The sequence below is a fragment of the Notothenia rossii genome (assembly GCF_949606895.1).
Source record: "Notothenia rossii genome assembly, chromosome: 1".
NCBI lineage: Eukaryota > Metazoa > Chordata > Actinopteri > Perciformes > Nototheniidae > Notothenia > Notothenia rossii.
The window spans coordinates 2791166-2803245 of record NC_136912.1 but is presented as its reverse complement, the minus strand read 5'-3'; the positions used below and the strand labels follow the sequence as shown (position 1 = coordinate 2803245).

General features: G+C 39.5%; 2 protein-coding genes across 2 annotated transcripts; both read right to left on the bottom strand.

The window, feature by feature from the left end:
* Positions 1-3612: 3612 nt before the first annotated feature.
* On the bottom strand, positions 3613-7394 carry LOC307044805 (kallikrein-6-like; the record flags this gene model as incomplete). The annotated part of the gene is made up of 6 exons (XM_079690198.1): positions 7321-7394; positions 5917-6094; positions 4889-5071; positions 4281-4333; positions 3852-4009; positions 3613-3765 (listed from the first exon to the last, which is right to left on the bottom strand). The coding sequence occupies exons 1-6, from the start codon at positions 7355-7357 to the stop codon at positions 3613-3615; spliced, it is 762 nt and encodes a 253-aa protein (XP_079546324.1). The 5' UTR covers positions 7358-7394.
* Positions 7395-8931: 1537 nt separating this feature from the next.
* On the bottom strand, positions 8932-12080 carry LOC307035749 (serine protease hepsin-like). The gene is made up of 6 exons (XM_079675423.1): positions 11957-12080; positions 11018-11204; positions 10662-10841; positions 10497-10552; positions 9791-9924; positions 8932-9585 (listed from the first exon to the last, which is right to left on the bottom strand). The coding sequence occupies exons 1-6, from the start codon at positions 11997-11999 to the stop codon at positions 9436-9438; spliced, it is 750 nt and encodes a 249-aa protein (XP_079531549.1). The 5' UTR covers positions 12000-12080; the 3' UTR covers positions 8932-9435.

The window sequence follows — 12080 nt, the reverse complement described above, 5'->3', positions numbered from 1 at the left end:
TTGTACCACGACTACCAGAGCTTAAGGCCACAACTCAACATTCTGTGATTCTTGTATTTATTTAAGCTTAAAATAATATAAATGAGGCAGACTTCACTTGACAAGGCATACGTGTGTTTTGCTATACCATGCTTTCAAACGGGTCCTATTCAACTCATTTTCAGATTCATATTTGTCGTTAGTGTCTCTACTTTAAAGAGTCCTCTCCTGCTGATGTTCAGGTGTATATCAGTATGTAGTGTCTCTACTTTAAAGAGTCCTCTCCTGCTGATGTTCAGGTGTATATCAGTATGTAGTGTCTCTACTTTAAAGAGTCCTCTCCTGCTGATGTTCAGGTGTATATCAGTATGTAGTCTCTACTTTAAAGAGTCCTCTCCTGCTGATGTTCAGGTGTATATCAGTATGTAGTGTCTCTACTTTAAAGAGTCCTCTCCTGCTGATGTTCAGGTGTATATCAGTATGTAGTGTCTCTACTTTAAAGAGTCCTCTCCTGCTGATGTTCAGGTGTATATCAGTATGTAGTGTCTCTACTTTAAAGAGTCCTCTCCTGCTGATGTTCAGGTGTATATCAGTATGTAGTGTCTCTACTTTAAAGAGTCCTCTCCTGCTGATGTTCAGGTGTATATCAGTATGTAGTGTCTCTACTTTAAAGAGTCCTCTCCTGCTGATGTTCAGGTGTATATCAGTATGTAGTGTCTCTACTTTAAAGAGTCCTCTCCTACTGATGTTCAGGTGTATATCAGTATGTAGTGTCTCTACTTTAAAGAGTCCTCTCCTGCTGATGTTCAGGTGTATATCAGTATGTAGTGTCTCTACTTTAAAGAGTCCTCTCCTGCTGATGTTCAGGTGTATATCAGTATGTAGTGTCTCTACTTTAAAGAGTCCTCTCCTGCTGATGTTCAGGTGTATATCAGTATGTAGTGTCTCTACTTTAAAGAGTCCTCTCCTGCTGATGTTCAGGTGTATATCAGTATGTAGTGTCTCTACTTTAAAGAGTCCTCTCCTGCTGATGTTCAGGTGTATATCAGTATGTAGTGTCTCTACTTTAAAGAGTCCTCTCCTGCTGATGTTCAGGTGTATATCAGTATGTAGTGTCTCTACTTTAAAGAGTTCTCTCCTGCTGATGTTCAGGTGTATATCAGTATGTAGTGTCTTTACTTTAAAGAGTCCTCTCCTGCTGATGTTCAGGTGTATATCAGTATGTAGTGTCTCTACTTTAAAGAGTCCTCTCCTGCTGATGTTCAGGTGTATATCAGTATGTAGTGTCTCTACTTTAAAGAGTCCTCTCATGCTGATGTTAAGGTGTATATCAGTATGTAGTGTCTCTACTTTAAAGAGTCCTCCTGCTGATGTTCAGGTGTATATCAGTATGTAGTGTCTCTACTTTAAAGAGTCCTCTCCTGCTGATGTTCAGGTGTATATCAGTATGTAGTGTCTCTACTTTAAAGAGTCCTCTCCTGCTGATGTTCAGGTGTATATCAGTATGTAGTGTCTCTACTTTAAAGAGTCCTCTCCTGCTGATGTTCAGGTGTATATCAGTATGTAGTGTCTCTACTTTAAAGAGTCCTCTCCTGCTGATGTTCAGGTGTATATCAGTATGTAGTGTCTCTACTTTAAAGAGTCCTCTCCTGCTGATGTTCAGGTGTATATCAGTATGTAGTGTCTCTACTTTAAAGAGTCCTCTCCTGCTGATGTTCAGGTGTATATCAGTATGTAGTGTCTCTACTTTAAAGAGTCCTCTCCTGCTGATGTTCAGTTGTATATCAGTATGTAGTGTCTCTACTTTAAAGAGTTCTCTCCTGCTGATGTTCAGGTGTATATCAGTATGTAGTGTCTTTACTTTAAAGAGTCCTCTCCTGCTGATGTTCAGGTGTATATCAGTATGTAGTGTCTCTACTTTAAAGAGTCCTCTCCTGCTGATGTTCAGGTGTATATCAGTATGTAGTGTCTCTACTTTAAAGAGTCCTCTCATGCTGATGTTAAGGTGTATATCAGTATGTAGTGTCTTTACTTTAAAGAGTCCTCCTGCTGATGTTCAGGTGTATATCAGTATGTAGTGTCTCTACTTTAAAGAGTCCTCTCCTGCTGATGTTCAGGTGTATATCAGTATGTAGTGTCTCTACTTTAAAGAGTCCTCTCCTGCTGATGTTCAGGTGTATATCAGTATGTAGTGTCTCTACTTTAAAGAGTCCTCTCCTTCTGATGTTCAGGTGTATATCAGTAAGTAGTGTCTCTCCTTTAAAGAGTCCTCTCCTGCTGATGTTCAGGTGTATATCAGTATGTAGTGTCTCTACTTTAAAGAGTCCTCTCCTTCTGATGTTCAGGTGTATATCAGTAAGTAGTGTCTCTACTTTAAAGAGTCCTCTCCTGCTGATGTTCTGGTGTAAATCAGTATGTAGTGTCTCTACTTTAAAGAGTCCTCTCCTACTGATGTCCAGGTGTATATCAGTATGTAGTGTCTCTACTTTAAAGAGTCCTCTCCTGCTGATGTTCAGGTGTATATCAGTATGTAGTGTCTCTACTTTAAAGAGTCCTCTCCTGCTGATGTTCAGGTGTATATCAGCATGTAGTGTCTCTACTTTAAAGAGTCCTCTCCTGCTGATGTTCTGGTGTAAATCAGTATGTAGTGTCTCTACTTTAAAGAGTCCTCTCCTGCTGATGTTCTGGTGTATATCAGAATGTAGTGTCTCTACTTTAAAGAGTCCTCTCCTGCTGATGTTCAGGTGTATATCAGTATGTAGTGTCTCTACTTTCAAGAGTCCTCTCCTGCTGATGTTCAGGTGTATATCAGCATGTAGTGTCTCTACTTTAAAGAGTCCTCTCCTGCTGATGTTCTGGTGTAAATCAGTATGTAGTGTCTCTACTTTAAAGAGTCCTCTCCTACTGATGTCCAGGTGTATATCAGTATGTAGTGTCTCTACTTTAAAGAGTCCTCTCCTGCTGATGTTCAGGTGTATATCAGTATGTAGTGTCTCTACTTTAAAGAGTCCTCTCCTGCTGATGTTCAGGTATATATCAGCATGTAGTGTCTCTACTTTAAAGAGTCCTCTCCTGCTGATGTTCTGGTGTATATCAGAATGTAGTGTCTCTACTTTAAAGAGTCCTCTCCTGCTGATGTTCAGGTGTATATCAGTATGTAGTGTCTCTACTTTAAAGAGTCCTCTCCTGCTGATGTTCAGCTGTATATCAGTATGTAGTGTCTCTACTTTAAAGAGTCCTCTCCTGCTGATGCTCAGGTGTATATCAGTATGTAGTGTCTCTAATTTAAAGAGTCCTCTCCTGAAAAAAAAAAAAAAAAAAGTCTTTGCCTAGGGCCATAGCTACTAGAGAGGACACTAAGTTCATGTCCTCTCTTTTTGTCGGTACTGTAAGGGGTTGATTTTGGTTTATATATTGGAGGACACCTACTCATGACTTCTGTATATCTAAAACACGGACATACTGTATAAGTAATCCTTTCTTTAGGATGGAGACTTCCCCATTTATTTCCAAACAGATACAATTTTTTTTTGATCTAATATGTATGACAACATTTTCTGTGTTGGAAAAAATTCAGAAAACACACAAAGTGTAGCTTCGAGCTTTAATTATGAAAGAGCCAATGTAGACATCTCAGGCAATTGTTTGTTTGATCCATGCAGCGTATTCTGGGTCGCAGAGGTCCATGAATGCTGCAGCTCTTCTACATACATAGTAAGGATCACCCAGAAAAGAAATGACGCCATAAATCATGTGTTTGTACACAGCTACTCCACCAGAATCTCCCTGTGAGAGAAACATGTATTCAGTTGACCTGATCAAAAACGCTTAAAGGACATATATGAGTACACATTGGAGGTATGCCAACCTACGTAACATATATCCTTGCCACGTGCTTGACCGCAGAACCAGTGTTGATACGCTTTAACCGGGTAGGCCTTTGGGAAATCTGTCTGCAGAGTATTAACGAGGTCTTTACAATCAACAACGTTAATGTCTGCACAGTGGAGGGCAGGCGATGCACCGGGTTCTGGAGAAGAGAAGGAAAGAACAACGGCAGAAATTACAAACAGAAAAGAAATTAAACAAAGCAAGATCATGTTAAGTTAAACATTTATACTTTTATAGTTCATAATAGCAATTGTTCTGCTGTCATAAAGGGCGATTACAGATAACAAAAAAAACATTTGAAATTGGAAAAGTTTTTTTTTTTTTTAGGGCAGCTAAAGAGCAATAGAGTTCCTGGTCCCAGATACAAAGAATACATTTTGAAAAATATCATAATCTTTATTGAATCTCACTCCTTTTATCCCCAGGGCCCCCTGTAGTGGCAGCATGACCTGCGATCTCAACCCTAGTACAAATAGAAACAAGAAAAAACAAGCGCTTAGTTTAAAACATTATTAGGATTTGATGCAAGCATTGAACAAATTCAGGGATATACTGTACCACATGGAATCACTAGCTTTAAAAAAAAAAAAATTCCACCACTTATTGACTGTATTTCCACAACTGACTTATAGTTGCACTTATTAATAATTACTTAAACACATGCAGCTCTATGAAATCCTTTAGTGAAAAAGATCCAGTTGACAAATGTGGGTCTATAAGTGATTTTGACAGATTAACAATAAGGTACTCTAAATTACGTTGCTTTGACATCAGATGCCTCACAGAGACGGTAGGGGAAGTGTCTTGACTAGTTTCTTGAACTGTATCTAAATCATATCTGTAATGATATGCTGCAGAAAACAAACTTTCAGGGTTTCCCTTCTGTGGATTGACTGGTTGATATCAATCAGACCTTAGCATAACGGTTTTGAGCTGATATGTTGGACAAAACTAAGCCCAACCTAAACATTGTGAGACTCTCCAAACCAACATCGAGGTGGGAAAAGGCACGACTCACATTTCAGGGCGATATTCACAGTCAGGGAGAGCAACAGGTGGAACACCAGAGGGTTTTGGCAGCTGCAGCAGCATGATATCATGGGACCTGTCCTCGTTGTCCGTGTAGATGACAGGTTCTGCTGTGATTTGTAACTCTTCTGCTGGATCCCCTGCATTCAAAACCAACTCTGCAAACAAACTCCTGCACAGAGGAAGAGGTCAATGTGTTTATTATCTATTCACCAATTTGTCTTACCAAACACATTTTTAAATTGGCCTCCGTAAACCATACATTTGTCTGTAAATGTTCAGAGTGAATAGTATTTTAAAGGTCTCCTATTATGCTATTTTATGGGTCTCAGATATATTGTGGCCCCACGCTAAGCTATGTGATGAGGCCCTCTGTGTTGCAATCGTCGACCAGGGGGGGGAGGGGTCTGGGGGGTGTACCAAACAGATCATGCATTTTGGAGATCCCTCATATCCCTCTATTTCAGGCCTGTTAGAGAAATGCAGGTTCTCAGTCAGTAACTGCTGGCCCCGCCCCCTTTTGGGCACGCAGGCAAACTGTGAGCTGCGGAGGGAAGAGAGATAATTCCACCAGCAGATATTCAGCTAAATGATGCTGTGATTAAACTCCATCATGTTCTAGACCACATCAAGGATTCTTTCTGAAACAGTATGGAGCGCCTCAAACTATTTCTCTCTCAGGTTGACCACAAGGTGAGTTCCTTTTTATTTCCTGCTTCTTTACACACACTCTCTCCAGCACAGGTTAGAGTGTTAGCGATGCTTGCTAATGTAAACAAAGACCATATTACGTCCAAAACACATCGCGCATTGTTTCTGATAGCAAAGTTTCTGATTGGGTGTAAAGCCCGCCCACATTTTAGTAATGTCGTCATATCGGACGCAAATCTGGATCAGCTCCATTTTATTTTCTGACACTTTGTGAGTTCCCTGACACACCGGGGACACATTTATGTATAAAAGACATCAAAAAGTGCATTTTGCTTTATAGGAGACCTTGAAGACATATTGTCTCACCTTCCTGGCTTCAAACAGTGAGCTGCAGTCAAAACCCAGCGGTCACCAATCAGAGTGCCCCCACACAGGTTGGAGGATCCACTAGCAGCCGCTCTCAGTTTCACATGGTACTGACGCTCACACGGTTCACCACCAACGATTCTCTTCTGCAGATCCAGCCGTGTGCTCATCGTGAAACCTGCCAGAGAACGTCCTGGGTGGGTTCAAACAGATGATGAATTGCCTGGCCTATGACCCAGGGATGTTATCAGGATATTGGGTTCAGGAGTAACAGCTGAAGCATTAAGCCGACGCACCAGGGACGATACTTGGACATTAGGTCAGAAGAACAAAATAAAAAAATGAGTCGCTGATGTCCCCTGGAAGATACGTAATAATCGTAACCATTGAAGGGGAGAAGCAGAACAACCTGAAGAACTGTGGACACATTCTCCAGTGCATAGGTGCATAGATTCTCTCTCTTTTTGTCCTGATCCATTTCTATAAAAAACTGTCTGAAAATGAGCTGATCAGATTTTGGCCACTTTATGATGTCATAACGATGGTTTGGCTTGTGTAACTGCTACGTGCCGCAGTTGGTGCTTGTGTGTGTGTGTGTGTGTGTGTGTGTGTGTGTGTGTGTGTGTGTGTGTGTGTCTCTCTCTCTCCCTGATTGTCTCCAGGTGCAGCCTCTCCCCAATATATTGGTACTTTAGTTTATGTGCAAATTGGCTGGTGAGCCTGTGTTCTTTGTTGTCCATTAAAAGACCTGCTCGTGGCTTCAGAGATCAGTTTCCTCTCCTTTTTCTCGTGCCTGGTCATTTTTGTGTTTTGTTACTCCCCTTCGTACCCCTAGATTTGGAGGGAACGTAACAGTAACCATTAGCCAATCAGCAACCGAGGTAACCACCCCCCCGCCCCCCTCTTATCACCTGAATCTCCTCCTAGAGCACCATTGAGTTCTTTCTAACCAAATGTCTCTCAGAGGGGCGTGGGGAGGGGCTCCTTATTTTCATCTAAAGTAACAGACAGAAAATCAGCAGAGGGGATTATGGGTAATGCTGCAAAATCCGTTTGGTGTTTCAGCCAATCAGAGACAGGCTCTGGATATATCTGAGACCTGTGATATATTGGTGAAAAGGAGGATAATAAGGGACCTTTAAAGGAGACCTGAAGGGTTCACTTTTAAACTAACAAAGTCCCTGTCAGATTCTCCAAAATAGATTATCCGGATACTTTTTTTACACAAGTACAGACCGACACCTTCAGATATGTTACTGTTCTCCTCTTGGTAAGAAGGAAACTCAACAAGATACCTTTAAGGTCTGAGAAGGAGATCAACAACAGCATGTGCAATGGTCAAGCTAGACGTAAGATTACAGCATTTTAAAATGCATTCTGTAGAAAAAGTATTTGAGTACTCACCGACCAACAGCAACAAGAGAAACACAAAGTGAGCCATGGCTGACGTGCATGTGTAGTTACAGCAGCTCAAAGTCAACTCCACCTATCAGCTGCAGAGCTCTACACATTCATGCAAAGTCTAGATCACTTATCAACAGTTCCTGCTCCTGTCCTCCATACAGTAAAAGCCGGAACATGACACTCTAATGACACCATAGAGATAGAGATGTTACTCTCTTCTGCATGTAGCTCAGGTGATGTGTGCACGTATTTGATAGAATTAACTTCAGCCTAAACCTAATTAATCATAGTTTATTCAACATGATCTCACAACCTTTAATGTTACTGTTTGTATATTTGAAACATAGTGAACTGTGTGATACTTGAACCTTACTTGAGTATTTCCATGATATGCTACTGTGTACTTCTACTCCTCTACAGTTCAGAGGTACATGGTGTACTTTTACTTCACTACATGTATTTAATCCCTTCAGTTACTTTACAGATGTGGATGAATGATGTGAAATCTAATCAAGTGTTAAATCAGACTTTAGTTCCACCTGGAGTAAATCCACCAGCTACCCTGCAGTATACAAAGTCATTCAGACTAGCTGCACCTTTACCAGCTTTGAGAACACTTTCATGATCAATCATTATAAAACATATCATATATATTATTCTGAAATGGATCAATCTGCACAATGACTACTTTTACTGTCACTACTTTCACTATATTTTGATGAGAATACTTTTTTACTTTCACTTGAGGAACATTTTGAATGCAGGACTTTTACTGTAACAGAGTATTCCTACACTCTGGTACTTCTACTTTTACTCAAGAACAAGATCTGAGTACTTCTACTTTTACACAAGTACAAGATCTGAGTACTTCTACTTTTACTCAAGTACAAGATCTGAGTACTTCTACTTTTACACAAGTACAAGATCTGAGTACTTCTACTTTTACTCAAGAACAATATCTGAGTACTTCTACTTTTACTCAAGTACAAGATCTGAGTACTTCTACTTTTACTCAAGTACAAGATCTGAGTACTTCTACTTTTACACAAGTACAAGATCTGAGTACTTCTACTTTTACTCAAGTACAGGATCTGAGTACTTCTCCACCTCTGGTCCAATGGCTGTTGATACAGAGCATATTCATAGAGTGTATTCCTAAAGCCTACAGTTGGTGTTGGATACTGAGTAATAGAAGACGCCCCCACAATAGGAAATATATAATCTTACTGATATTTTCTTATAATAAAATAATACTTATATACTTGAAGACACGATGTCAGTGTTTTGATACATGTTTCAGCCACAGGGCAGGAACATTTGATAAGTGATCTAACATGTGCAAATGGGCCCATCTGTGTAGCCAATGGGGTTGTGTGGACAAAACAAACAAGTACAGCACCCTGAATACATCATGAGAAGAGAAGCAGACTGCTCTAAGATAGTCATCTCATTCATTACTAACATAAAGCAACTATTATCAATATTAAAGTGAGCTGCCCCCACATGGACACACACTGTTACTGCAGGTTCAAAGATATTGATCAGTTGAATTGAGCAGAAATGTGTTCATGTGACGCTGTATTCATAAACAAACAAACAATCAGTGAAATATTGATTTAGACTCTTTATTATATTTTAAATGACAACATTAAACAAGAAGTTGATTTTGAGGGAAACAAGAATTAAATGCATTACTTCAGATTGAGCTCAACAGAGAATGAGATCAGCATGCTCAGAAGAATAACAGACTTGGCTTTTGGTCATTTGTCATTTAAAAAATACAAAAGTTGCATAATATTGTGCAATTTCTGTTATATTGAGAAAAGGATATCATTTAGCTGATGGGTTCCAAATAAAAATTTGAAAAGGGGAAAAAGATACATCTTTATTTTGTACCGTAACAAAAGTTTGCCGGCAAGAATGTTCAAAATAACATTTATAACTCAGACGCTGCCTTCTAAAATGATCTTAAAGAGCTTTTCTAATAAGAGTTGAATATTTAATGTAAACCAACCAATTGGAAATGTATCATCAGCCAATTTAGAGTCAATCAGAATGTTTTAATACGTGTGAAGGTCTGTTCAATTACAGGACCTCTCACCCAATTAAAACTTCTCATGGAAAGATAAGACCGGTAGACTCTTCGATCCATTTTTTGTATTTACAGACATCCATAGCTTGTGCTTCAACACAAGCCTCTCGAACACTGCTAACATGCACTCCGTAAATCCTGTCGTTGAACATCACTCCTCCACCAGAGTCCCCCTGAGAGAGAGAGAGAGAGAGAAGGAGAGAGAGAGAGAGAGAGAGAGAGAGAGAGAGAGAGAGAGAGAGAGAGAGAGAGAGAGAGAGAGAGAGAGAGAGAGAGAGAGAGAGAGAGAGAGAGAGAGAGAGATGTAAAAATGGTTAAACACAGACTTGTGCATCATTTACTGGAATACTCACAAACTAGTAAATAAGGCCAACTCACTTCCCATGCATCCACTTCATTTCTTTGGTAACAGAAGATATGATCATAATTAAATTCAGGTGGTGAACATATTCTGGGATCACACTGGACCACGTCCATCTTTGCACATAAGAGATGTGGTGAGTCGTGGCTTTCTAGATGAGAAAATCAAAAGGTGTGTTTTACTACATGTTCTACTGACCATGTACATTCAAAGAAATTTTACTTTATTGGATACATAATAACATTAATAATAATAAAAATAATAATAACAATACATTTTATTTGTAAACCACCTGTCATTGCTAAAAGTAATCCCAAAGGGGCATAAAATACACACTTAAAAACACAAGTTTAATAAAAGGCTTTCTTTTAAAGAAAGGATGTTAGGCCCTTCTTAAAGGAGTCAGTGGATCCCACCCAACAGCTGGAACTAACTACCACTCTCCCTAATCGGCCTCAACAACTCAAAGGAAAATCCTCCCAGAGAGAAACTACTATGTTCATGAGCTGTGACCCTGGGCTGGTTCTCCTCTCAGAGCTCAATAGTTAATTCATTTTAAAAGCCAAGAATCAAACGACACTTGTTACAACATAACATTTTGTATTTTCGTTTCTTATGTTTGTCATAAATACTCAATGTTTTATTCATATGTTAAATTTTGATAATGCAAAGTTTAAAAAATGTTTAACAAACGTGTAACTTAAAAAGTAATTCAGTTCTCACCTTTTTTACCCTTTTTTATCGTTGTGAGTTTATAACCTGCAATCTGAACTTCACCTCTGAAATACAAGAAAAATACATAACATTCATAAAAAGATGTCAGGGGTTTCTCTCAGTTTGAGTTCCTTAGGAGTTTCACTCTCCGACTTATTTAAGATCACAACTCACAGTGCAGGATGTGCGTTACATTGAGGAAGATCAGCAGGTATCAATACCGACGACACAGGTAACTTCAGGAGCGCGATGTCAGGGTTGTCTTCATGTCTTTCAATAGAGTTCAGATCGATATTAACTGGGTTTGTTTCGGGATCTCGATCCTTACCTAGAAATGCTTTCACGCTTGTCGTCCTGCAAATAATGAAAGTGGAAAGAGTGACATCAATAAATGACTGCAATGCATCAGAGTGTAATGCTTTAGGTTATTTAACATGAAGACATGATATTTTATGTTATTTAAATGTTTGTTTCAAATCATTATTTTTCAGATTTAATGTATCTACGTATTTTAAGTAAAACTTTCTCACCTCCCTTCTGGCACACAGTGACCTGCAGTCAGAATCCAATCCTTATGGATCAGAGTTCCACCACACAGGAAGTCATCTGTCCCTTCATATTGTACCAGCTTCACATGGTACTGATGTTTATCATCATCACATCTTTGACCTCCGAGGATTCTCTTCTGCAGATCCACCACTCTGCCCACTGTCACACCTGAAAGAGAAACCCACCCAGCAGACTGACAGTTAAACACAGTGGTTGTTGTAGAGAGGGTTGGGAGGGTCAGCTACGTGACAAAGAAATGTAATGAGTAACTTGATCTGAGTATCAAAATATAAAGTAATGTAACCTGATTACTTTCTGTTACTTTTGGAAAACCTCAATATCAAATGCAGTTCAAATGAATAGAAGAGAAAATAAATATCAATGAGATGTGTTTTACTGAAGTGTATTATGTAAGACAACAGAAGAATGTGTCCTTAGAAAAGAAGGAACCGAGATATTTAGGATCAGAAATTATCATTCAGCATATTCAGTAGCTATACACCAACAAGGACACACAGTTCAGCTCACACACACACACACACACACACACACTGTTTGATGAACATATAGGTTCACCTGCTGAATTAAAAACAGAACAAATGAAACAAAGAAAGAGAACACCATGAAGCAGATTCAGGCAGTAGAAGTATAGATTCACACTGTAAGTATTATCCTACAGAACAGCACAGCTGACAGAGAAGAGAGAACATCTGATCCTTTTCAAACAAACACTAAATGAAATCTGATCTGGAATTCAGCTTCCAGGATCCTGATGGGTTTCAGAAGAAGAGACAACAACACACTGGCTTCCTAGACTGTTTGAAATTCAGCCCTAAATACTTAACTCACAGAAGTGCTATCTCAGAGCATAAGAAAGGTGAAAGTAGGCAGCAGAAGTCTGAGTAGGAGCTGAAACTCACCGACCAACAGCAAAAGGAGAAGACCTGTCATCATGCCCGCCATCTCTGCCAGCGTCTGCCCTCCTGGTGCCACAGTGGAGCTTTTTAACCTCTTCACACAGTCCTGTTGGCCTTCCAGCCACCA

Excerpts from the sequence above, each read along its gene's own strand:
- LOC307035749 (XM_079675423.1), bottom strand. The coding sequence starts at position 11,999 with ATGGCGGGCATGATGACAGGTCTTCTCCTTTTGCTGTTGGTCG. Across the intron at positions 11,205-11,956 it reads TCTCCTTTTGCTGTTGGTCG|GTGTGACAGTGGGCAGAGTG; the intron begins GTGAGTTTCAGC and ends TTTCTCTTTCAG. Across the intron at positions 9,925-10,496 it reads GATAAAAAAGGGTAAAAAAG|AAAGCCACGACTCACCACAT; the intron begins GTGAGAACTGAA and ends TTTCTCATCTAG.